This window comes from Empidonax traillii, unplaced genomic scaffold (genome assembly GCF_003031625.1).
Source record: "Empidonax traillii isolate 1590-97213 ecotype Southwest subspecies unplaced genomic scaffold, ASM303162v1 scaffold1553:size91737, whole genome shotgun sequence".
NCBI lineage: Eukaryota > Metazoa > Chordata > Aves > Passeriformes > Tyrannidae > Empidonax > Empidonax traillii.
Genome location: NW_020956746.1, coordinates 23,880 through 47,676, shown reverse-complemented (window position 1 = coordinate 47,676; position 23,797 = coordinate 23,880). Strand labels below are relative to the sequence as shown.

The following is a 23,797-nucleotide window of genomic DNA, read 5'->3' as shown; positions in this document are numbered from 1 at the left end:
TAAAATACTTGGGAAAGGGACCTGAGGTTAAATATTAAGGGGCCAGTAATGCTGTGAGAAGCTTCTGGGGCCCTGGTATTGTAAGGAAACCAGGTGCTGGTGAGGGGAGGTTGGAGGCTCGACAGTGAGACAAAGACCGGGATGTTTCTCAACCAAGATGAGGAACGTTCCATGGTTTGTCGTTGTTCTTATCTCTTCTGAAGGCTTGTCCTGCCCATCTTGGGCAGGAACCTGCTGGGCCCAACAGAATAGGAACAAATTCCTGGGGGAGATGGGGGTCCCAGGAGGGTGAGCAGGTCCTGCTCGGCTCTCGCTGGGCTCAGGCAGTGCCGTTCTCCAGCCAGTCATCCTGCACCTGCAGGGAATATCTGGGGAATCCAATGGTTCCGGTAAAGATACAGCTCTCCAGGAATATATGTGGAATTATTGGAATTGAAGCATCCAGGTAGGGGTTCCAGTTCTTCCTTCCAAGACCTCCCAGGAGAAGGCAGAGTTGCTGCCGAGGCTCCAAGCCTTGAGGGTCCATCCTGGGGCTTTGACCCTCAGCACTGAAATGGGGCAACTGCCCAGGGTTTCTGAATGCAATTAAAACTGAAATCAAGTTTTGCAGAATAATGGGGATTTCATTGTCTTGTCCAAAGCTTAATTATGTGTGCAATTACAAGAGTTTGTGTAGTTTAAGTGTTTGTATTCACAGAATCATGGAATGGTTTGAGTTGAGAGGGACCTTAAAGCTCATTCAGTTCTACCCCCTGCCAAGGGCAGGGACTCTTTCCACTCTCCCAGGTTGCTCCAAACCCCATCCAACCTGCCTTGGACACTTCCAGAGATGGGGAAGCTGCAGCTTCTCTGGGCCATTATTGAGGTGTAAAGTTAAAATCAACAGTAGAGAGAAGTTTGTTCCTGTACCCAGGATTTACTGATGCTTCCTCATCACAATTTGCTGTATAAATCGGTCCTTTTGCTTCTTTGCCCCTCGCTTTTCCTGGCACGATGGAATGAAACAGAGAAATTAAGGAGTCCCTTGATCCTTTTAATTTATTTTAAAACCACATATTTGGTAAATATTTGATCTCTTGGGCATTTAACTCAGTGACTCCTCACGACACAAGGCCTTCATTGTGTTGCAAACGCACCAACCCACCCTCCACTCCTGCAGCTTTTGGAGAGCCCCATCTGATACCAGGCTGGCTTGGCTGTGGAGTTACCAGAGCTTTATATTCTGACGTTGCAGAGACCACAGAAATGTTCCATAAGCAGAGGAGGTAAAGACAGATAATGGTGGGGTAAATGTCACCCGTGGTTAACACCTCATGCCCGCCGCCTGGGTGGTTCTGTTATGTAACTGCCAGGAAGGAATTTTCCCAGTCCAGGAGCTGCTGTTTGACGGGTACAAAGAGGGCAGAAGGTTTTCTGGCATGTGCAAGGTAAAGAGGAGGCACAGCTAGAGGAAAGGAAGGAGGCAGGAAGCAGGTAGATGTGAGTCTGTTAAGAAAATCAAGCTCCTATCAATGAAATCTCGAGGCAGTGAGGCCTTGAGTGGAGATGCAACAGGACAGCTCCTGCTCAACTCCCCAGCCTAAATTAGGGCACTGGGGTGGGAGATGGCAATACCTGCAGCCTGTGCTGGCTCCAGAGCCCTGCTGAGCCCTCTGGGAAACCAGGCCACACGGGTAGTCCCCTGAGGTATTTTTAAAATGCCTGGCATTTGATCCCTATCGGAATTTCTCAGTGGGAATTAGGCCTGCATTCCCACGAAAACCGAACAGATCTTGTGGAGATAACAGGGGTTTCCCTTTGTTTTGGGAAAGGAATGTAAAGCATCCTTGTGCTTTGGAGAAATTCCCTTCCTACAGAGTTACTACCACTGTGCTGTGCTCGCAGGGAGCACAAGGAGGAAATCAAAAGCATAAGTTACTCTGCTCTGTAACTTTTTGAAGTTAGAAAACCACACTTAATCCCTCTTCTGGGCACAGGCCAGTGCTCAGGATATGAAGGTGTTGTACGGTGAAACATAACACTAATTTGGTATTTATTTATTTGAAATCCTGCTTTTTCCGTTTTGCTTTCAGCCAAGAAACGGGTAATTTGAAAGATTTATACCAACCGTGTCACGAACCGACACCTAAAGCTGCTTTTCTGTCTTTTGCAGATTCACAGCCTGGGATGGACCTCAGTAACCCTCAGGAACAGCCCCTGGCTGCAGGTACTGTGCTGTTCAGTTATGTTCTGCCACCTTCTCTAGGCAATTTTACATTTAAATGGGGAAAAAATACAAGAGTTGCAGCTTGTTCAGGTTCCCAGGACACGGAATAACACAGTCTCAAATACAAAGTACTTGAAATAAAACTGTGGAAATTCAATATATATTTGTAAAATGACACTGAAGTGGAGAAAAAGACTGTATAGAAGGAAAGGAAAGTGTTTTCAGGAGAAAGCTGCAAGTTTTGATTAGGGAAGCAAGAATAATGTGATTCTCTTGGTTGACTGCATTTCTGAAAATATGAAAACAAACCTCCTGAGTGAGCTGGATAATAAGTGCTTCACTTTCTTGCTAACCAAAATTCAACCCTCCGAAAATGAGTTCAAGGGGTGAGAGTTTGTGTGGGATTTTGGGAACAAAATCATTCCCCCCCAAACTGCTACTAATGCATCCATAGGAATAGCATCGTGGGCACTGCCAGCAGTACTGGGAGGGTGCAGGTGCTTTGAGGGAATCACCTGGAAATATTTTTGGAGCATAAGTAGTTACTGTTTTGTTGGGTTTGTGTTTTGTTTGGTTTTTTTTTGTTTTTTTTTTTTCCACAAGAACAAGAGGATTTGACAGACTGTAACCTGAACAAATCCCAGGAAATGGAAAGCATGGATAACGTGGAAGACATGAAGGAGCACAATCAGTCTAACGAAGAAGCAGGAGGTAAAGTGGAGTTGGAATTCTGGAAAATAATAGTTATGTGTTGCCTTTCTATCCATCTGATTATGCTGTGAGATCATGTCTGCAAAAGGAATAACAACACAACTGGTTTGGAGCATTTCAACATGCTCTGAGGAGGAGCAACTGTTCTCCATCAGGGAACCTCCCGTGCATTTTACCAGGGTCAGTTTTACAGGATCTATGAAATATGGATGGGAAGATAAAAAGGGAAGTGCATCTGGAGAGCCTTTAAGGTCTGTGGTAACACACAGATTCCTAAGAGCCCTTTGCATGGACAAGCCCTGTCTTAGGGCTGCAGTTTTTTATTAATGCTGTTAAGTCCTGTCATACCTGCATTGTCAGGAAGGCTTTGGGGAGGTGAATTTACGGGGGCTAAATGAAACCATAAATGTCAATAAAACATCATTCCCCTCCACCAGCCGCCCTTACCATTAGAGCTCATTCATTATAAAGGGAGTGTGAACCTCCAGTCCTTCAGTGCCCCATCCCTTGATTCCCAGGGAATGAAGCCAGGATTGCAGGGAGGAGGCTGCTTCAAGTGCACTAAAAAGGTACCTGCAGCATCTCAGGGTAAAATGGCACGAGATAGAATGTACATTGTGTTTGCTTCAGTGCTTCACACACTGTTCTCTACAGTCATTCTGATACCGGAAGCACAATAAATCTTAAATATTTAAGCACTCTATGCTGGTGCTCTGGGCCCTGCAAGCAGCAGTAGGTGCATTTAAATTTCTTCCCAAAGTCACCTGTTTGGTTGCTGTTGGAGACTAAAATTCACAAATAATCTCAGCTTTAATGTTGTGGCCTCTGTAAAACAGCAGCAGCTCTGTTAGTCCTGAGCAGTCCTCGTGGGTGAGTGACTACTGTCTGACTTCTATAAATGAAACCACATTCTGACAGTGCTGCCCTGGTGGGAGGGTTATCTTTTTGGGATCACTAACCTAGGTAAAAACAAATATATAGTGTTCTCCACAGACTAGAAATATCATTGGTATCTGTGCTGGCTTTTGGGAAAAGGATATTATGTCCTGCCCACACCTGAAAAGTCTGTCTGGTTTAAAAAAAAAACCAACCCAAAACTATTTAGTACATTGAGGTGCTCACCAATTCCCTCATTACACACCAAATCTAAAGAGAAATCATGAAAAAAAACACCTTTCTGTGGTTCTCATAGTCAGTAATCACTCCTGTGAGTGAATGAGTGAGTGATTCCCAGCTCCTGGCTGATGACAGCCTGGGACACACAAACCTCTCCCCCTTCCCTCCTGAACCCCCACACCGTCCGTGCCCCCGGGCTTTGTTCCATCTGCTCGAGGCCATCATGGGAACTGACTCATGGGGAGAGATCAGGCCTGTGATAACCTGCTTTCCACTGCCTTGCTGTGCCTGGAACATGTTTGTCTCCAGCAGGGCTGTGTCTGGGTTTTCCCATCCCCATTGCGCAGGAATCTCCCAGTTTCTCGGACTGCACGTTTTTGTGACTCTTGTGTTATTCTCGGGTGGCACTGAGTACGTAGTGGGGATTTATTCTGAGGCTTTGAGCAGAGGTTGGAGCTTGTTCGAGTCTAGGTGTTGTCTGACTTGGTTTGGTGGAGCCTTCTATGCTGAAAGTGGCGCTGGGATCATTTTAAAAACCTACAGAGAGTTCATAAAAGCACTAAATTAATGTGTAGGGCCGAAACGACATCTCCAGTGCTCATTTAGCATGAAAAATCAATGTTTTCAGCAGTTCTGTATTTATACTTCTCTGAACACGTGCAAACTCCAGCTGATGATGTCAGCAGATACCTGTGAGGTACCTGACACAGGTGAGAAGCCATTCCAGGAAAACCCCTGTCCTATTGCACCCCCCATTCTCAGGGCTCCCAGCATGATGATGGCTGGGTATCGGGCGAACAATTAGGCAGAAGGCTCCGGTAAAATGGTAATTAAAATCTTGATGGGGGAGAAGGGGGGGGGGGGGGGGGAAGAAACAAAACCCCCTGTTCTTGCCTCAAGGGACTGGAAGCTGCACGCTGTGGTGCACATGGTGTACGCTCGCCTGCAACCATAAAATACACCGTTCCCATGGTGCTTCCTGTGTCTGGTCTGAAAAGAGACGAGCAACGAGGCAGAATGGGGGGGGAAGCACTTGATTTCCCCTGTTTCCTGATGCGCCCCCAACACTGTTACCTTCGGTGGCCGAAGCTGTGACACGGCTTAATTCAAAAATTAAATTAAAAAAAAAAGGGGCCGCGCTCTTTCCTCGGGGAGTCCCAGTGTTTAATTATGGCTTAACTCCCCCAAGCTGTTGAGGCAGACAACTTTTTTGGGGTGTTCTGAATGTCAGCGAGCTTTCCTGGTTGCGAGCCAAGCAGAGATAAAAGGCACGTTCGCGGTTTATGGATGTTAATTGGTGCTGCTCGGAGGTGTGGGAAGGGGGGCGGTTGAAAGGCTGGATGAGGCGGGAGAAGGTGGCAGGAGCCCCGCTCGGGCTCCGGCGGTGCTGCAAGCAACACGCAACTTATCTGCCTGGAAAGGAAGTGCCGTTTTTTATCGCAGTATTACATCTCCCAAGCCCAGCCCGAGCCCCGGCGCTCATGGGGCTCGGGGTTATCTCACAACATCAGCAGAAGTTCGCTGCGAGGGGATTTCTGTGGTGTTAAACCAGCAGGGAGTCTGTGCCGAACGGGTCAGGCCGCTGCTCTGGGGGCTCTGCCGGGGCTGAAAGGTGCGTTTTCCTTATCGCCAAACGATCCTTTTGAGTGTGTTTGAGCTCTTCCGACTGCACCGTCAGGGGCAGGAATGCTGCCAGGCACGTTCGGTGACATCCACGGGGGCGGTGGTGTCACAGCAGCCTGGAAATGATTGACACAGCCTGGACTGTCCTGAGCCCCCAGGGCTGGCAAAGGCACTTGGATACCCTCATTGCGTGGACAGAATCAGAAAGTGCAGCTATTTCTTACTCTAATTAACCCATTATAGTGATTAGAAAATAGAATTTGCTTTTGAGATATCCCGACTAGCAGTGGGAGCTCTCAGGCAGGACAAGGGCTGGAAGGAGGATTGGATGCACAGTGTTATTTCACAGATGATGGGCTTCTTTCCATAACTTTCATAACTTCATTTTTCTTCACTTGTTCTACAATGTGTATCTTGTGTTCATACAAAAAAAATTCCCTGAAGTTACAGGTGAGAGAAATGTTTATTCCTTTGACGTCTAAATAAAATCTAGTCCAAGGTAGGTGAGTCGTGTGGTCCCTCCCCACCTCCTCAGCAGGAAATAAGTGAAGAGGAAGAAAATGGCCCTGGGAAGTCAAATCACATGTTGTTATAGAAAATGATCCTTTTTGAGAAATACAGGTCAGTGGAAAGGAAATCAGCTAGTGGAGGTGAGTCATGTTTTGCCTCCAAACCAGGCTCTTCATTTGGCACAAAATATGATTTTAAGGCGCAGTTTTACTCTGTCCCGCTGGAGAGCTATGAGGAAGCAGAAATAAACCCCCAAGAGTCAGAACTTTGCTAAAATGATTCCCTGAGCGTTGGGATTGATGGGTCTCGTGTCTTGCTGCTGACTTTCCCCTGCACTGTGCAGAGTTTGCTCAGTGCTGTTTTCCCTGCTGCACCCACCTGCCGAGCCATCCAGCCGAGCTCCTCTCCTGGTGCAGGAGCTCCACCTCCAGGAGCGGCTCTGGGAGCTGCAGGTGCAGCGTTTGACAATCCTGAGCTGCCAAATCCTCGCTGAGTTTGTTGTCACAGAATGCCGGGATCGTTTAGGCTGGAAGAGCTGTAGGATCAGTGTCAGCAAGGGAACACAGAGGGGGTGCATCCTCTCTAAAAAACAAGGCTAAAAGTAAACCACGAGTATTTAATTTCAAGGACCTCGAGGAGGAGAGATTGTAGGTTTAGTCTAAAATTTAAGTGACGATTATTTACTACTGGAATTTTTTTTGTAGATGAATCAAATCAGTGCACTTCCAAGGATTTTGAGAACATCTGAACCAAGCTCCTGCCTTCAGCCTACAGGCCTTAGAATTCCTTAGATCCTTATCACAGATTTCCCTCTTTTTCATATTGTTCCATTCCTTCTCCCTGCCATGTTTTTCTTACCTGAACATCTTGCCTTGCCAGGAAGGCTTGTGGGAGGTGAATTCACAGGGGTTAAACGAAACCACACTTTTGAATTTCTCAGGTTTGAAGTTCATTTGAAGCTCAGTTGACCAGAGCCGACCGTGCCTGAGCGGTCACGTTAGTGATTGCTCCCTTGATATAAGTAACACCAGCGATTATCTGAATTTAACATGTGGCCTCTCTCAGTCTGACTGTTGGGTCCAGATGTTCTCTGATTAACTGTCTCATTGGAGTCTGATTTAACGGCTGTGATTGTATCAGCCCTGCTGGACTTCAGGAATTGTAATTTTAGCGCTTGTTTTCTCCGGGTGATCTTATCTGAACGGGCGAGGGAAGGGAAGAGCTCACGCAGTTTTGTCTCTTTCTGTGCTGTTTCTTTTTTTAAGAGGGAGAGCTTTGGAGGTGTTCATATCTGAAAGGATAATGGGAACAGGTGTCATAAATCAAACAGATTTCACCTGGGGATGTGGGGTGACATTCCCTCTGTGCCATCCAGCACTGGGAGCGTAGAAAATTGAGGAAAACCAGCAGATTTGGCACACTTCGAAAATTTAAAGAGGAAAAAAAAAAGGTGCCCTGGTAGTTTCAGCACAGCACTAACGGTGAGTTTTCTAGTCCCATTGTCCCAGGGAATCCCACTCTGCTCCCCCAAATTCTGTTTGTAGTGCCAGGTAAATGCATTTAAAAGCAGTTAAATTCCCTTTCCTTCCCTAAACCACGGCCTAGTGGCTGTGCAGTTTGTCTTGTTCGGCTTCATCTTTGGGAATGCTCAGCTTGGGGCAACATTTCTCCTTTTTCCCTATCTTTGTTAATACGACTGTGACGTATTTTGGAAACCTTTAGGATGAAAACCCTAAAACCCACTAGAGTCTTAAGAGGCAGATATCAGTAATAGAAGGGTGTGAAACTATAGATTTACACAGGAATATTCATCCTGATGAGAAAAATCCTTGTATTAAATAAGAGGCTGTGAGAATCTGTTACATAATTCGAGTTTCCTGCCTCAGACGAGCTTGGAAACGACGTGTGTTGTTTGGTGGGGGTTATTCTGCAATTAATTGTACAACTAGATAAATTACACGGTGCTTTAATGGTGGAGAGACACTGGTATTAATGAAGTAGAAAATACACATCTGAGCGCCTGGAAAATGACGCCTGGCTGATTTTTTTTTTCCCCCCCCTTATTTTCTCTCCAGTTCTCAGTGCTGCGTTTCCATTTGATTTGTTTCTATTTTTGTTTCGAGTCACAAAACAAAGGGGAGTGAGGAAAGTTTCTCTGCTGTTTTTAGGAGTGAGGTTTCCACCAGGTGTGTTCAGGAATTACCACTCACCTCTGCTTTTTGTACAGGACCTAAACAGATTAGATATTTGTGTTTTGTGCTGTGTGGAACAGCAGGACTAAGAAAATACTGAGAGGCACAAAGATAAACTCAAAGCTAGTGTGTCCGAGTCGTAAATGCAAAATCTGGGATTTTTTTTTTGTTGCTGCTTTGGCCTGTGGTGACACAAAAAGAGAGCCGAGGAACGGGACAGGTCCAGCATTCACACCCTTTATTGTCACCACATTCTGGTTGGGGTTGTTGTCTGGCTGGAAGTTGATACTGCTGAGAGGTGATTGCTCCTTCCTTTGTTGGCAAACAATGATCTCATAAGAGCTGTTGGGAAAAAGGGAGCTGAGTGCTGGAGTCAGAGGAAAAAAAAAAACAAAGCCAGGGTGGGCCAAAAAGGCTTGAGCTCCTTTGCCTTGCCTAGATGGATATCTGCAGTGGGGGAGAAGAAAAACAGGGAGAAAAGTTGCCTTATCTCTGACTGCTTTGCCTCAGTTAAAAAAACCCTCATGTTGCCACCGTGTCACTTCACATTTTATAATTCCCCCTTACTTACAGTCTCCAGATTTTCAGTACATACATGTAATTGTTTGCTTCTTGTTGTTTAAGGAAAGAAACTTAGGAGGAGCATTGAATTTTTAATTACCTCCCACCCCCCCAGTTTATAATTTTATGGGATGTACTGCTCTCTTTATTCACTGAGGAAATGGGAGTTTCGAATTCCTGACGTGTCTTCCCCCCCTCAGTGCGTTGATTCCATCCCCGAGGTGTTTGTCACAAACATTCGGGATTCTGCCTCCAATGTGGCTCTTTCAGCCTCACCACTTGTCTGCTCCATCTCAGGCTGGTTGGGGTACAGGGACCTCTCCTGCTGGGAGGGGAGCAGCTCTGCAGGGGTTCTGTGCAGATGAATCAGTGGTGAATACCTGTCAAAGCCAGGGAGTCACAAGAACCCTCCGATAGTCACCGTATTGACTTCCCTTCTTGTTCCCCGGCATCTGAATCCCATTAACAGCTGTCAAAACCTGGTAAACTATTTATATGCTTTCACAATTTGTTTAATTGGATAGTTAGGAAATGGCAGACAAGAAAAGCTTTTCTTCCCCCCCCCCCCCCCCTTTTTTTTTTTTTCCCTCTCTTTTCCTTTAGTCTGGCTGAACATCTGTAGCATTAGGGGCTCATTATCTCTGAATTGGCACAGCAAATCAGCAGCATCATTAAAATGCCACATTAAGATGATTAAGTTTCTTTGTTACCCAGTTGACTTTTTGCATGTGCTGAGGATTTCACGATTATGACCCCACTCCTTGTAAAACACTTGAGCTACATCACCCTTTCCTGCGTTGTCTTTAATGGCTTCTGGGTTTTATTCCTCGTGCTTTTCCTAAAGCTCCCGGTAAACTTTGCTTAACAGCAGGACAAAACTTACCTTCTCTTCTCTGTAGTTGATGGCAAAGTCTTGGATTAAATGGAGAAACCTCCTCCTAGAGAAAACAGCTAAGATTAAGAAAACCCCCGTATCTTGTTCTAATTATTTGTTACTCTTGACTTTTTTTTATTCCTTCATTTTCAGCCTGGAGAAGAGAAGGTTGTGTGGAGACCTCACAGCACCTTCCAGTGTCAGGAGGGACCACAAGGGAGCTGGAGAGGGCCTGTGGTGCCAGGACAGGGGGGAATGGCCTCATACTGAAAGATGGGAAATTTAGGTTGGATATAGGGAAAAAATTCCTCCCTGGGAGGGTGGGCAGGCCCTGGCACAGGTTGCCCTGAGAAGCTGTGGCTGTTCCATCCCTGGAAGTGTCCAAGGCCAGGCTGGACAGGGCTTGGAGCAACCTGGGCCAGTGGAAGGTGTCCCTGCCCATGGCAGGGGGTGGGACTGGAAGAGCTTTAATGTCCTTCCAAGCCAAACCCCGGGTGATTCTCTGGTTTTACCGAGCACACACAAGCCCTGTTTGGGTGGTGACTCAGTCTGAAGTTGCCACCGCAGCTTTATTTTGGATTTTTTCCAGAACCCATTGTTTTTGCAGTGTTTCAGGTGAAACAAAAATATTACTCTGGAGTATGTCTTTCATCTCGTAATCATCTCCCCAGGAAATGAAACCATGTGCATCAGCCTTAACGCATCACACCGGTACTTTGTTGTGTAAAAGCTGCAGGTTTGTTTTTTTTTTTCTCGGTGTATATTAACTCCATGAACTGCCTCAAGAAAAATAGTTCCCTGGCTTGGGCACCACGGGTGGGTTATTTCTCTTTCAACCTCTTTATTTTCCTCATAGAAGAGATGACAGCATTCTATTTTTTTTTTTCCACTGTGGGAACTTGGTTAGTGCTTTTAGGGATAATTGTGTTTTTCCTCAGTTAAATCTCCCTTTTCTACATGAAGTCACATTCACCTTCCTCTTGATTAAGGTGGACCAGCCTGAAAACTCCCTGATCTCATCAAAACGAGTTGATATGATTTTGAGGTGATGGATACAAACCTTCCACGCCGCTGCCAATCTCCTGATCTCCCGGTGTGCCCTGGGCGTGCCAGGACAGAGCAAAAGTGAGGCCTGAAAAAGGACTTTGATGCTTCCAGACTCTGCAACCACCTGCTTGGTTTTAGCCTGACTTGCACTGAGCCATTTTTTCCTCAGACTGTTTTTGTACCAAAGCTGTCTCCTGGGTGGCTCTCAGCGAGGCAGAGCAGCCTCCAAATCGTAACAGGTGAAAAATTCCAACCCTTCTAACATATATTTGCTTTAAACCAGCCTCTTCCCTTGTGGCTTCTGCTGCTCTCAGCCAGGACGTGGCAGGTGAAAGGTGAGACGTTGGGCAGAAAGCGGGAATTGAAATTGTGTCTGAAAGCACCAAGAAGGTGCAGCTGCACCGGGCACTTCCTTTTACCGCGCTGGGCAGGATGTAGCAAATTATTTTGGAACTGCCTCCCTTCAAGAGGGGAAAAAAACAACCAACCAGCCCACCAAAAAAAGCACTTTTATTTATTTTTTTTTTTCCTCTTTTCCCTTGGAAAAGACATTGTGCTGAAAGCTGCTGTCAGCAACTGGCAATCATTTTCCCTTGGAGTGATGGAAATGGATGTATGAACTAATTTTGAAGGAATCTTGATAGCAGGATCACCCTGGCAGCCTCAGACGTGAAGTTGGCAGCTGAAGGCACCTGCAGAGGAAGCAGGAATTCATGGGATGTGAAGCAGGAATTCATGGGATGTGAAGCAGAACTGATGATGAAGAATCCACGGAGAAAAACAGCCCATTTTGGGTGAATTTGGAGCTCTCTGTGACCCTCTGAGCAAACACCCAAACCCATGTGAGCTCATCAGGGACCAGGACACCAAACTCGAAGCATTGTCAAGGACAGAGGGATAAAACCACACAATATGAGGGGAAAGCCCATCCTTCTGTGGATATCCTCATCCAGGGAGAGCACCAGAGGGATCTCAGAGTTTCCCACACCACCACAGAGTGTAGGATGAAGGAATCACCACCCACCTGTTCCCTCCCCCTCAACTCAGACGGTTTGGCCGGGCTTAGGGAATAATTTAGGACAGAGGAGAAATATTCTCACCAAAATAGAGTTGAAAATTTTGATTTCATGGAAGCTGGGGTTGCCAGATCTTTCTTTTTCAGCTCTGCTTTTATGTCGCCACCTCATTTTCGCTGCCACCCATTGTTTGTTCTCGGCATTTGATGTGGTTTGTTACTCAGAACCAGAGCTAATACATATTCAGCAGTTTGTGTTCTGTACTTTGGAGAAAGGACAAGTGGTTCAGTGCCAGATTCAACTGTCTAACCCTGGGCTGCAGGGAGGAGCAGGTGGCCAGAGAACAAGGCTCTCAAACAGGAAGCCACGTGGTGCATCTCGTGGGGTTTGTCTTCACTGGGGAGCTTGAGCAGAACTGGAGTTCCAGCCATAGTCTCTCTGTCAGAGAACCATGGAATGGTTTTTGGCTTGGAAGGACATTAAAACCCATCCAGTGCCACCCCCTGCCATGGGCAGGGACACCTTCCACTGGCCCAGGTTGCTCCAAGCCCCTTCCAACCTGGCCATGGACACTTCTAGGGATGGAACAGCCACAGCTTCTCTGGGCAACCTGTGCCAGGGCCTCCCCACCCCCCCAGGGAGGAATTTCTTCCCTATATCCAACCTAAATTTCCTGTCTTCCAGTGTGAAGCCATTCCCCCCTGTCCTGTCACCCCAGTTCCTGATGCAAAGTCCCTCTCCAGCTCCTTTGTGGCCCCTGCAGACACTGGAAGGTGCTGTGAGGTCTCCACACAACCTTTTTTTTCTCCAGACTGAGCAACCCCAAATTCCTCAGCCAGCTTTAAGCAGCAAAAAGCCATCCTGGTGATAACTGAGGGTTTTAGTGGAAGTGCTGGAGAGTTAACAGTGGAAAGGAAATGCAGCACCATAAGCTGGGAATCACCAACCGTTTATACGGTGTGACCAATTTTCCTCACATTTTCACGTTGTTAGTAAATCATTATCGACTTCCTGTGTGTCCACCTTTGTCATGGAGCTGCACTCATTGAGGCAATGCCTCTGGATTCCTCTGCACGTGGGGACAGGCCCAGGGATCTGTTTGAGGGCCATGAATGCTGATCTTCAGCTTCGGGTTCTTTGCCTCACCCTCACGACTTCGGACAAACCTTTTGATTTTTCGGGGATACATTCACTCCTCAGGAAATCCTTCCCCCTCCTCTGCCGGTTTTACTCACGCAGTAAACGGGGATTGCAGGCTGCTCCTCGCACCAGAGATTCCACGGGAAGATAAAAGTTACAAGATATAATTATCCTTTTTTAATTTGTGTCTTTCTGTATTTCCAGTTCACAGGAGCAGACTGAGATGCTGATTTCTATAGAAATTAAAATTGTGAGTGATGTGAACAAGTGTTCTCTTTTGAATCCTGACTAGTTCCCTGTAATTTCAGGAGAAGTTTGTACTGTATCCTACTTTCATAACCTGTAAAAAGAAATTATCCATCGCAGGTAATTAGCAGGCAGGTCAATGTTTCTAAGGATTATCTCACTAAGTGTCCATGACCAGTTTAATTTCTTCGTATTTGGATGTTTCAGTAACACTTTTAGGAAATGGATAACGTCATTTGATATAATTTTTGGCTCTTTGTTTTTCCTAAGGTACTTTGTGCATAAGATGAGCATCTTTTCACTCCTGTGCTTTGTTCTACCTGCAGATGATGTGATCAAAGTGAAGGGTGAATACAGTGAAAGAGAGGAGAGTGCTTTAAATTCCGAGCCTATGGAGAACCCGGAGGAATCTGAGCTGCCTTACACCTATCCCAGAGAATATAACGAGTATGAGAGCATTAAACTGGAGAGACACTCAGGTTCCTATGACCACGTCAGGCCAGCTAGTGGGAAGATGACTTGTGATATCTGTGGATTAGCCTGCATTAGCCTCAATGTCTTGATGGTTCATAAGCGTAGCCACACTGGTAAATATCCCTCTGTTGTTCTTGTAAGAGCTGGGCACTGACAGGATAATGATTTTTAATCCAGACTACTTATTTTAAAAAAAAAGGATCCCAAAGCCAGGCTTTCCTTGTCCTGCCCTGGAGGCCACATGTGATCTCTAGCAAGTTCCCCACTGTTCTGTGCCTCACTTTACCCTCCTTTCTTCTCACCAGGATTGAATGTTAATAAAAAGCATGTTTGTGAGGCATTTTAAGAATTCTGGATGAAAGGCACTATGTGATGTCAGTATTTCAGGCACAAAGCACGAGTTAGTTGGGTTTTGTGCTACCATTTCCAGTCTGTGGATGTACTTCTCTCTGTGCTATCCCTGGGCAACAAACCAACCAGCATCTTAAGTTTCAACCTGCAGTAAGATAAGGCTTTTTTTTTTTTTTTTTTCCTTTTTCTTCTAAAAATTGCTGGCTTGTTGGAATCAGCCTCCTCCAGAGCACTTCTTTCCATGGCAGAACTGTGCAGTGCTTTCCATATGCTACGAGCAGCTCTGACACCAGAGCGGCACCTCCCTCCCACTGAAATCCCACTCTGCGTGTTTCTGTAGAGAGAAGTTGAGCCAGTATCTCATTCTTTCCTCTTCCAAAAAAGGCAGAGGGCAACCTGATACCCACGTAACCATTAAATGTCCTTTTCTGTATGTCATTTTAAGGTGAACGGCCATTCCAGTGTAATCAGTGCGGAGCTTCCTTTACTCAGAAGGGAAACCTCCTCCGCCACATTAAACTACACACAGGGGAAAAACCTTTTAAGTGCCACCTGTGCAGTTATGCCTGCCAGAGGAGGGATGCGCTTACGGGTCACTTAAGGACACATTCTGGTAAGTGACTTCACAGGCACCTCACGTGGTTCAGGTGTGTGTCACTGGGACACTCGGGGGGCGAGGTTTGCTCAGCCTGCTCGAGAGCCCACACGGAGCAGGGACCCACTCAGGCCCTGCTCTGGGTGCTCCTAGTGCGGGGGGAACACGTGTCACAGCCCACAGACCTCCTGGCACAAACAACTCCGCGGGATTCTCACAGAATCAGCTCAGTTGGAAAAGGCCTCCCAGGTCATCAGATCCAACCTCTGACCCATCACCAGCTTGCCAGATCATTTGCAGATGAGTGCTGCTGGCTTTGCCAGCAAGCTCTGAACTCCAGGGCAGTGGGAGAGGTACTTTGCTGGGATTTCCTCCTGTCCCATCCTGACCTGTGAGAAAAGCTCTGGGAGCACAGTCCTGGGCAGAATGACTCCATTGCCAATTGACGCCTCTCTGTGGTCTAGTGCCTTTCATCTGAATCTCTTAACATGCTCACAGATGGTTCTTGTCCAGCCTGGTAGGGTGTTCTGTCCATTTTGCGGAGGGGAAAATGGAGGCACAGAGCTGAGGGGACCTGAATAACAAGCCAGGTCAAAATTGGCCCTAGTTCCCCCAGTTCTGCAGGAGCCAGGTTGTGCTTGCCCTTGGATTTGTGTCTATCCTGGGATCTACAAGGGCCCAGGAAGAAAACATTGGTTCTGAATGACAGATGCTATCTCTGCACTGCACTGCACAGAAAAAAAAGTTCAACCTCACAGAGTCAAAGGCAAAAACGACCTTATCTGCCATGGATAAATGAGTTCTGATTTAATCAAGACCAGCAGAGTGGTGGTGACTCTCCCCCACCAGCACAATGCTAAAACCTTGGACACTCCCAGGGATGGAGCAGCCACAGCTGCTCTGGGCAACCTGTGTCAGGGCCTCCCCACTCTCACAGGGAAGAATTCTTCCTACTATCTAATTTTAGAGGATGTCTGTTCCCAAACCAGTACTGAGATAATTTAGGAAGCACTTCCAGTCCTTGCCTATGAGGCTATGTGGGGACAGGCTATGTGGGGATCTCGAGTTTCAAACAGATTTGCTTTAGTCTAAATGAATTAGGATTCATTCTCTCTGCAACAAATGCCTTTGGGAATGAAATCAGTTTAATGAAATCCTTGAAGAATTTAGTACAGGCAGGACCCAGGTCAGGCACTCAGGGCTGTGGCAGTCCTGGTTTGGCAGTGGTACTGTCAGAAGCTACTCTAGGGAAAGCTGTCACAGGGCTCTGGGAACAGTGTTCTCACTTAAAAACCTCTTCCTTTCTGGTGCTGAGCTTAGAGGATGAGGAGGAACTCTGTGTGTCTGGTGGTTTCACCCTCACGTCACCCTAAATTTGTGATGATTAAACTCAACGGGAATTTTGAGCGTTCTCCATAAGCTGAACGTAGGCTGTTGGTAACTGTGTGCTGAATGTCAGGACAGGGTGTCTTAGTGGTCTCTTGTGGCTGTTTTAATTACTTTATGATGTATTTTTTTTTTCTAGTGGAGAAGCCATACAAATGTGAGTTCTGTGGCAGGAGCTACAAGCAGAGGAGCTCTCTGGAGGAGCACAAGGAGCGGTGCCGGACTTACCTGCAGAGCGCTGGCATGTGTGAGGCTGGTGAGTTCATCACAGCACGGTGGTTTTGGGGGTTTGCTGCATTACAGGGCTCCAAAAAGGGCGTCTGGGGAGCTGTTAACCCACAGCCTGAGAACAGCTTTTCCTCCACTCAGCTTTCAGTAACCTGAGGGGCTGTAGTGTTGTAAAGGGGCTGGTTCAGCCGCAGCCCTCGGGCAGGGAGTTAAAGAGTGCCTTTATCTTAATCCCTTTTTTGTTTCACAGTTACTTTGAATAAAACATCTAAAACACCTTGTACCCAACATTCTGTAGGTGATACAGTGGGTTAAATTATTCCTGCATTAATGCCATTATGTGGCTCATTTAATGGGCTGAGTTGTTGACAACAGTTGCTCATGTCTCAATCTGTTTGATGGTTCCTCTTCTTTTGAATAAGAACTATTAATCATAATCTGTTAGAATATCCAGAAGTTTTAGTGGCCTGGATCCAAGGCATGGAAATGGGTTGGTATCCCAAAAATCTCTTAACAGATCAGCTAAGGAGGGAGTGAGAGGTAAGGGATTGCTTTGAGTATAGAGCTGCCTTTGCAAAAGTGTCAAGGTAAAATATATCAAAACAGGTTTTTTCTTATTTTCCCTTTTTCAGTCCCAGTGCTGCAGTTCCAAACAGTGGAGTCATGGAATCACAGGATGGTTTGGGTGGGAGGGACCTTAAAACCCATCCAGTGCCACCCCCTGCCATGGGCAGGGACACCTTCCACTACCCCAGGTTGCTCCAAGCCCCGTCCAACCTGACCTTGGACACTTCCAGGGCTGGGGCAGCCACAGCTTCTCTGGGCAACCTGTGCCAGGGCCTGCCCACCCTCACAGGGAGGAATTTCTTCCAAATAACTCTATCAGCAACAGTAAGGACAAGCTTCTGCAGGAATCATCACAAGCCAGTGTGAAGAGCCATCGATGTGTGATGAAAACTGTGAGCACAGGAGTCCTTACCCTGTGCACAGTGAGCAGGCTGTTTCAGGCACACATGAAACCTCCCAAAGGACATCACTTGGCAAAGAGTTTTATAGGGGTTTTTTTAGAGTTTTGTAGTTTTTGGGAGGCTCTCTTGTCAGCACATGACTTTTTTTTAGAGCTTTAGGAAAAGTAACTGGTTATCAGCGCATCAGTGAGTTCTGGTTTTCATGAGAACCCTTTACACATTGTAACTGTGGTTTGTGTCACAGTACACACTCCCCTGTACAATCACCCGGTGTGTCCAGCCCTGAAAATGGAAAACCTGAGACCTCCCAGAGCTCTCAGTGGTTCTCAGGGTTCAGATGCGTTTCAGAGCAGTGACATTTCACTCCTCAGCCCAGCCTGCTGTGCAGTCCTTGCTGCCATGGGCAGGGAGCCTTGGCTGCTCACAGGGAATGCAAATTCCCACTGTTAGATGAGGTGGCTGCTCCCTCTGCCTTGGAGACCTTCACACTCTTACAAATACCCCGGTGTTTTTAGGGGTGGAGGAAGTTTTATGAAAAATGGGAACTCCTGGGGCATTTCCATCCAGTTTCCTGGTACCAGCAGGATGTTGGGTGACAGCACCAGGGGGAGGGAAGGCTGGAAAGGCCCTCAGGAGGTCATTGGGTACATTTTGTTTATTTTCTTCCCTAAGCGTAGCATTTTGTACTTGTGTTTAGTAAACATCCTCTTTCCGTTTCTGACCCTTTTCCTACCTCTCTGCATCACTTTCCATTCTGGTGCTTTTTCTGAAATCCTTGCAAGCTTCTCAACCTGGTCTAGTGGGAGGTGTCCTTGCCCATGGGGGTTTGGAATTACAGAATCTGTAAAGTTCCCTCCAACTCAAACCATTCTGTGATTCTCACATGGAGCCATCTTTAACCACAAATATGCTCTCCGTGCATCATCCATAACTAATTAGAATATTTAGAGGCGTCAGGACCACAGTAACCATTCTAGTTCCTTTTTTTAGCACCAGGTTCCAAAGGTGGAAATATTTCTAAAAGGAAAGCTTTATGTAACAATACTGTTGGAGCATTGTCCCTGATAACCATCTCTCTGCTCACATTGTTGTCATTGCACAATCACCCAGCTCTGTTCCACTCTCCATTCTCAAGTGACCACACAGAGATGCTACAGGAAGCAATGCCTCTAATTTCAGCTCTGCTCTGTTCTCGAGGGCTCCGCTCGCCATATCCGCACCTTCTAAAAATTCTACTCACACTGGTGGTGGTGTGGCAGAAACCACACTATGGAAACAGCTCAGTGCAGGGGGACGGGGGGTGTGCTCAGGGCTGGGGCAGCAACCGCTCTCTCTGCAGCCACGGGGGGACACAGAGAGGGAGATCCCACCCCTGGAAGTGTCCAAAGGCAGCTTGGTCGGGGCTTGGAGCATCCTGTGCTAGTGAAAGGGGGTGGGACTGGATGGGCTTTAAGCTCCCTCCCAATCCAAACCACTCTGTGATGGCCAGCAGCGTTTGGAGAGGTTGTGTGATCACAAGACAATGGATAATTCACATTGGCAGGGCAGTTGTCTTCTGGCAGTGAGTCAGGATCACACCTGACACCTCCACTGAGGCTGGAGCAGGGCTGGGAGCACCAGGGAGACATCCCAGGGGGAGCAGGGGAGACCACCCTCAGCCCCAGGGCTGGCTAAGCAGGAGAGGGGCACCCAGGCTGAAAAGTGGCAGCAGGGATGAATATATTTACGTGAGTCTCCAAACACACTGGAGTAATTTAGGAGAAAAACCAGGCCAGCAGAGCAGAGTGTTATTCCCTTTCAGGCACTTCATGCCCTGCATGGGGGTTACAGGAGTGTGGCAGAGCCGAGCTGGGCCCTGGTATCCCATCATTCCTGACTCAGATTCGTAGCTGGTGTTTGTACCTCTGATACACTTCACATTTTCAAAGTGCTGAACAAACACGAACAAATAGTTCTGGCTGAGGTTTGGTGAGTCATGGTTTGTGTTGACTGAAACTCGTGCGATAGCAGGAGCGGCACCGACAAACAGGGAAAGGCTGCTCAGAGCTGGGAAGGATGAAGCTGCACTTTCAGCGCTTGCTGTATTTGGCAAAGCAATTTAAGTCTAATAATTAATAAATCTGCCTTTAGCAGGACAGAAGTGAAACCAAAGCATTCCTGTCACCTTCCTCTGGCAGTGCTTCTCTCTGACCTAGGTTATGCTTCATTTATTCAGGGAGGCCTCATCGTGGCCTTCCAGTGCCTTAAGGTGCTGATGAAAAGGAGGGAGAGGGACTTTTTATGTAGGTAGAGAGTGACAGGACAAGGGGGAATGGTTTCACACTGGCAGAGGGCAAGGATAGATGGGACACTGCGGAGAAATTCTTGGCTGTGAGGGGGGTGAGGCCCTGGCACAGGTTGCCCCCAGAGAAGCTGTGGCTGCCCCATCCCTGGAAGTGTCCAAGGCCAGGTTGGAGCAACCTGGGATAGCAAAAGATGTCCCTACCCATGGCAGGGGGTGGGACTGGAAGGGCTTTAAGGTCCCTTTAAGGACTCTTCCAACCTTTTGTACTACACTGGGAAAGTAAATCACCCCTCCTTGTCCTCCTTTTGTAGATCCCAACCCCTACAGACACGGGCATTTTCCTAAGACGTGTCCAGCTGTCACCACGGTGACCCCCGACCCTGGAACTCTCAGCAACGAGTTTACACTTTAATATAATGCAGTTTTAATATAAAAGTCCCAGTGCAGAGCTGTGTTGCTGAGGTGTGAGCAGGGCTGGGGGGAAGCCGCAGCAGTTACGATCAGTATTAGTGTGGTAGTAGTGAAATGAGGTGGCAGCTCTCCAGCTCAAGGCCTGTGCAGCCTCCAGGAGCTGAGAGCAAGCACAGCCCCTGTGCAGTGCTGGGCACTGCTCAGCACGGATGGGAAGAGCTCTGGAAAACGGGAAGAGCCTTAAAGTGGCCCAGTCCCAGGGGGATGATGGCAGGGCACAGACATTTTTCCTAAAATTCGACATTCTGGAGGTTAGTGAGCTTTAAAACACCATAGAGAAAACACTGACAGTTACTTTTAGCTGTAGCATTTAGGGAGAAAAATGAAGTGACAGTAAAACCTGGGAAAAAAAGGAGTTAGAAGTGAATTTTGAAAGGTTCTATTGTTTTGATTTTAATGGAACGTTAATATATTTCATACGAGTTTCTTAGTGATTCGTTATGACAACTATGACTGATATCTGAAAAGTGCAGCAAGGGGCCTGAGTGTCTTCTCCTGAGCCTGGAGCACTGTGTGAGTGTGCAGGTGTCACCCAACCTTACTCAGAATAAAAAAGAAAGGCTTGCAGAGCTTGTGTCTCCATCTGCAATTTAACCAACCTTCCAGCCCCTTCATTCACTTCCTCTCGCTGTCGCCCATGCTGGTTTGCATGGTCTGTGCTCCCTGAGCGAGCTCGGGGCTGGGCCGGCTCCCACTGACCACAACTGGTGCCCCAAGAGCAAGAATGACAGAAAAAGCAAAAAAAACCAGCTTTGCATCAGATCTCCAAAACTGTTTCCTCCAATCACTGTGGCAAATCGGAGATTAAACCAGTCAGCTCTTCCTTTATTTTATTTTTTTTTTTACTTACTTTTTATTTTCTTTCTGTTTCTTTTTTTTTTTTTTCCCCCCCCCTTCCCTTGCTCATTTTCCAACGTAGCCAGCGTGGAGGCGAGGCACATCAAGGCAGAGATGGGGAGTGAAAGAGCCCTTGTGCTGGACAGGCTAGCGAGCAACGTGGCAAAGAGGAAAAGCTCAATGCCTCAGAAATTTATTGGTAAGAACAAAACCCCCTTTTCATCCGCAGCAGCTCTATATGTGCGGGTGGGTAACCCCGGGGACAACGTCTCTGCTTCTTTTAAACACCCTGCTCAGCCTTGGCATCTAAGTGCAAAAAAATGAAGTTAACTTGGATTGTCCTGGTGGGGTTTTTAGTGATGTGGTGTAGGGGGTTGATTAAAACATTAGGAATTTGCTCTGTTGGCTGCTTAAAACTGGGTGGAAGCTGCTGCTGTGCTTTGTGTTTATTTGTGCTGGTGGTTTATAAATGTATTTTATGGTCTTTCACGTGCTGTTTCTGTACCTGTGCACTTGAAATGTTCTCTGCTAGGATCTAGAACAGGCAAAGAACAGGAAGGTTAATGTTTTCCCAGCAGGAGCCGGAGCTTCCTGCAGGACTCCTGTGTGCAATAAGGCCTAAAGACAGAAAAGTATTGGATTTCTGTTAGTCATCCTCCTAAATTTGACTATGATTAAAAAAAATATCAGATCCTTTCTTGTGGGAATTTAAGCAACCAGATGTTTCCATAGCCTTTTCTTTGCATTTAATTGTCCGTGATCAGAACTTTGCATGTCGGGGATCCGAAATACTCGTCGGGCAGGTTCTGTGTCCCAGCCGGATCCTCTTGGCCGGTCTGATTTCATCAACCCACCTTTAAAGGAGGATAAAACACCAGTCTGTGTCCTGGGGAAAGCCCTTAGTCAGCAGCTGTAGAACACAACACTGCTGCTGCTGAAGCCTTATTTGTGCTGTTTGTGTGGTTGGTTGCGGTGTCGAGTGCTGCTTTTTTGGCTTAATCTAAGGTTCACCTTCGGTGGTGTTCCCCTGGGTGGGAGTGCTGGCGGGGGGGACTCCCTGGGCTGCTGCAGCCAGACCCACCTGGCAGGGGGGTGTTCAGAGCACCCATCCTGCACCAGGTCCAAAGCCAGGCAAAGGTGTCCTCCTGGGCCCACCCCAGGGAAAGGTGTGTCTGCTCCCGGGTCCATCCACGCAGGAAAACAACTTCATTTTTTGAAGGTAGCTCTTAGTGGGTTTGTGGGGTTGCACTGGGCTTTCATCTGCAAGAGGTGAACTCTTTTATTTATTTATTTCATCTCAGTGTGGCTTTCTGAAGGTCACCTTGTTGCACAGCCACACCATCCGAGTGCCTTTGGTGCTCAGAACTGAAACTGGGACTGTGGGGCTCGGCCCTTACACACCGTGCTGTGATTCAAACAGCAATGCTGATGCAAATGGCTTTGTAATTCTTTAGCTTCCTTTTATTTTTGTATATTTTTAAAGCTTTTTTTTTCATCTCTCTTGGTGTACAGTTGGCACCAATTTGATCTGTAGGTATTTTATCAAACACACCTGCAGCAGGATGCACCCCTTCAAGTTCAGAACTAGTGGGGTTTGGGTTTGGGTTTGCTGTGCCAGCCTGTGAGTTCCTGTGTGGCACAGACCCTGTGGGATTTGGTGCTGGTACTGGGTGGCACCAACTGGCACTGCACACTCAGCTGATTTTGTGGACAAGCTGCAGAACCCATCACAGTTCACCTGAAGGCACAAAACAACCCATTTCTGAAACTTGCTGTTTTTCTAGACCTTCTGTGCTTGTGCTTGTTGAGCAGCATGTGAAAAAAATTCCCCCCTTGTCCCTTTTATCCCTGGGAAGGATGTTTAAGGAGCAGGCTGTCCGACCTTGGCCTGACTCCTGTGCCTCTCTGACCTGTCCTTGTCAGAGCCCGGATCTGCCAGGGAATTCCTTGGGAAATCTGGGAATGAGTGCTGATGTTTCATTTTGTCAGGAAGCAGGGACAGGGATAGTGTAGTAACAAGGCATCTTTGTTTGGCCCCTTGCTCTGAATGAAGTCCATTGATGGGAAGAAGAAAACCCTTTATTATTGCCAGAGGGCTCTGCAGAGATTCAGACAAGCCCCAGGAATCTTGCCCACTTTATTTTTCACATCTCCATCCCCGGTAGCTGCCTCGGCTGCACCAGCACAAGTCCCACACAAGGACAGGGACCAGCAGAGCCTGTACTTGACCCTTCACCTCCCCACCAGGCCCCTCTTCAGAACCTTCTCCTGGGGGAGGGGTGTCCTGGGGGGACCTTAAAATCCACCAGGGCAGTGGAATCACTGAGCACTGTGAGAGCCTAATGATCATTCAGGAGCTGGGCTCAGTGATCCTTGTAAATCCCTTCCAACTCAGAATACTCCAAGATTCTGTGATCACACGTCGTGTTTTTGCGCATTTACCTTTTGGTCTTACCTTACTTAATCCCAAAACGTTTAGGGGAATTCCTGTTAATTTTTGCTTTTTTTTTTTTTTTTTTAAATTTTTAAATTTCAAATTTATTCCCACCTTTCACGTGCCTGGAGCTGTGTTTTATGAGTCACCCCAACGCTCTGCAGCGCTTCGTTTCCTCGCACGTGGAGCTGGACGGCGAGCGGCGGTGCCGAGGGCTGGGAGCAGTTAACACTCTTGTGGTTCACTAACCTTTCTGGAGTGTTTGAAAAGAGAAACGTGAGCTCCTGGTTTTCTGCCCCTGCAGTGAAACCCCACGAGTTTCATACACATTGAGTCATGGTGTTGACAGGTGACTGATAAACATCTGCACCACTCGAGTTACCGTAACTGAGAGATTCGTGGATCCGATGTTTGCGAGTCACTTGCACACAAAACCTTTCATCTGCTCCTTTCTTTGGTATTGTGTGTTGGGTTTTTTTTGTTTTTTTTTTTTTTTTTTTTTTTTTTTTTTTTTTTTTTTTTTTTTT

The 23,797-nt window shown here is 47.1% G+C and overlaps 1 protein-coding gene across 4 annotated transcripts in view; it reads left to right on the top strand.

Moving 5' to 3' along the window:
- Window positions 1-23,797, top strand: part of IKZF3 (IKAROS family zinc finger 3) — a 30,980-nt gene that overhangs the window by 5,329 nt on the left and 1,854 nt on the right. For 2 of the 4 annotated variants that reach the window (XM_027907842.1, XM_027907841.1), the window contains 6 exons: window positions 2,153-2,206; window positions 2,810-2,917; window positions 13,569-13,829; window positions 14,513-14,680; window positions 16,188-16,304; window positions 20,919-21,035. In XM_027907842.1, coding sequence (XP_027763643.1) covers window positions 2,167-2,206; window positions 2,810-2,917; window positions 13,569-13,829; window positions 14,513-14,680; window positions 16,188-16,304; window positions 20,919-21,035 — 811 coding nt within the window. In that variant the 5' untranslated portion in view covers window positions 2,153-2,166. Of the gene's footprint in view, window positions 1-2,152; window positions 2,207-2,807; window positions 2,918-13,200; window positions 13,247-13,568; window positions 13,830-14,512; window positions 14,681-16,187; window positions 16,305-20,918; window positions 21,036-23,797 lie in introns of those variants that run through there. The other 2 variants (XM_027907845.1, XM_027907844.1) reach the window with 2 other exon arrangements.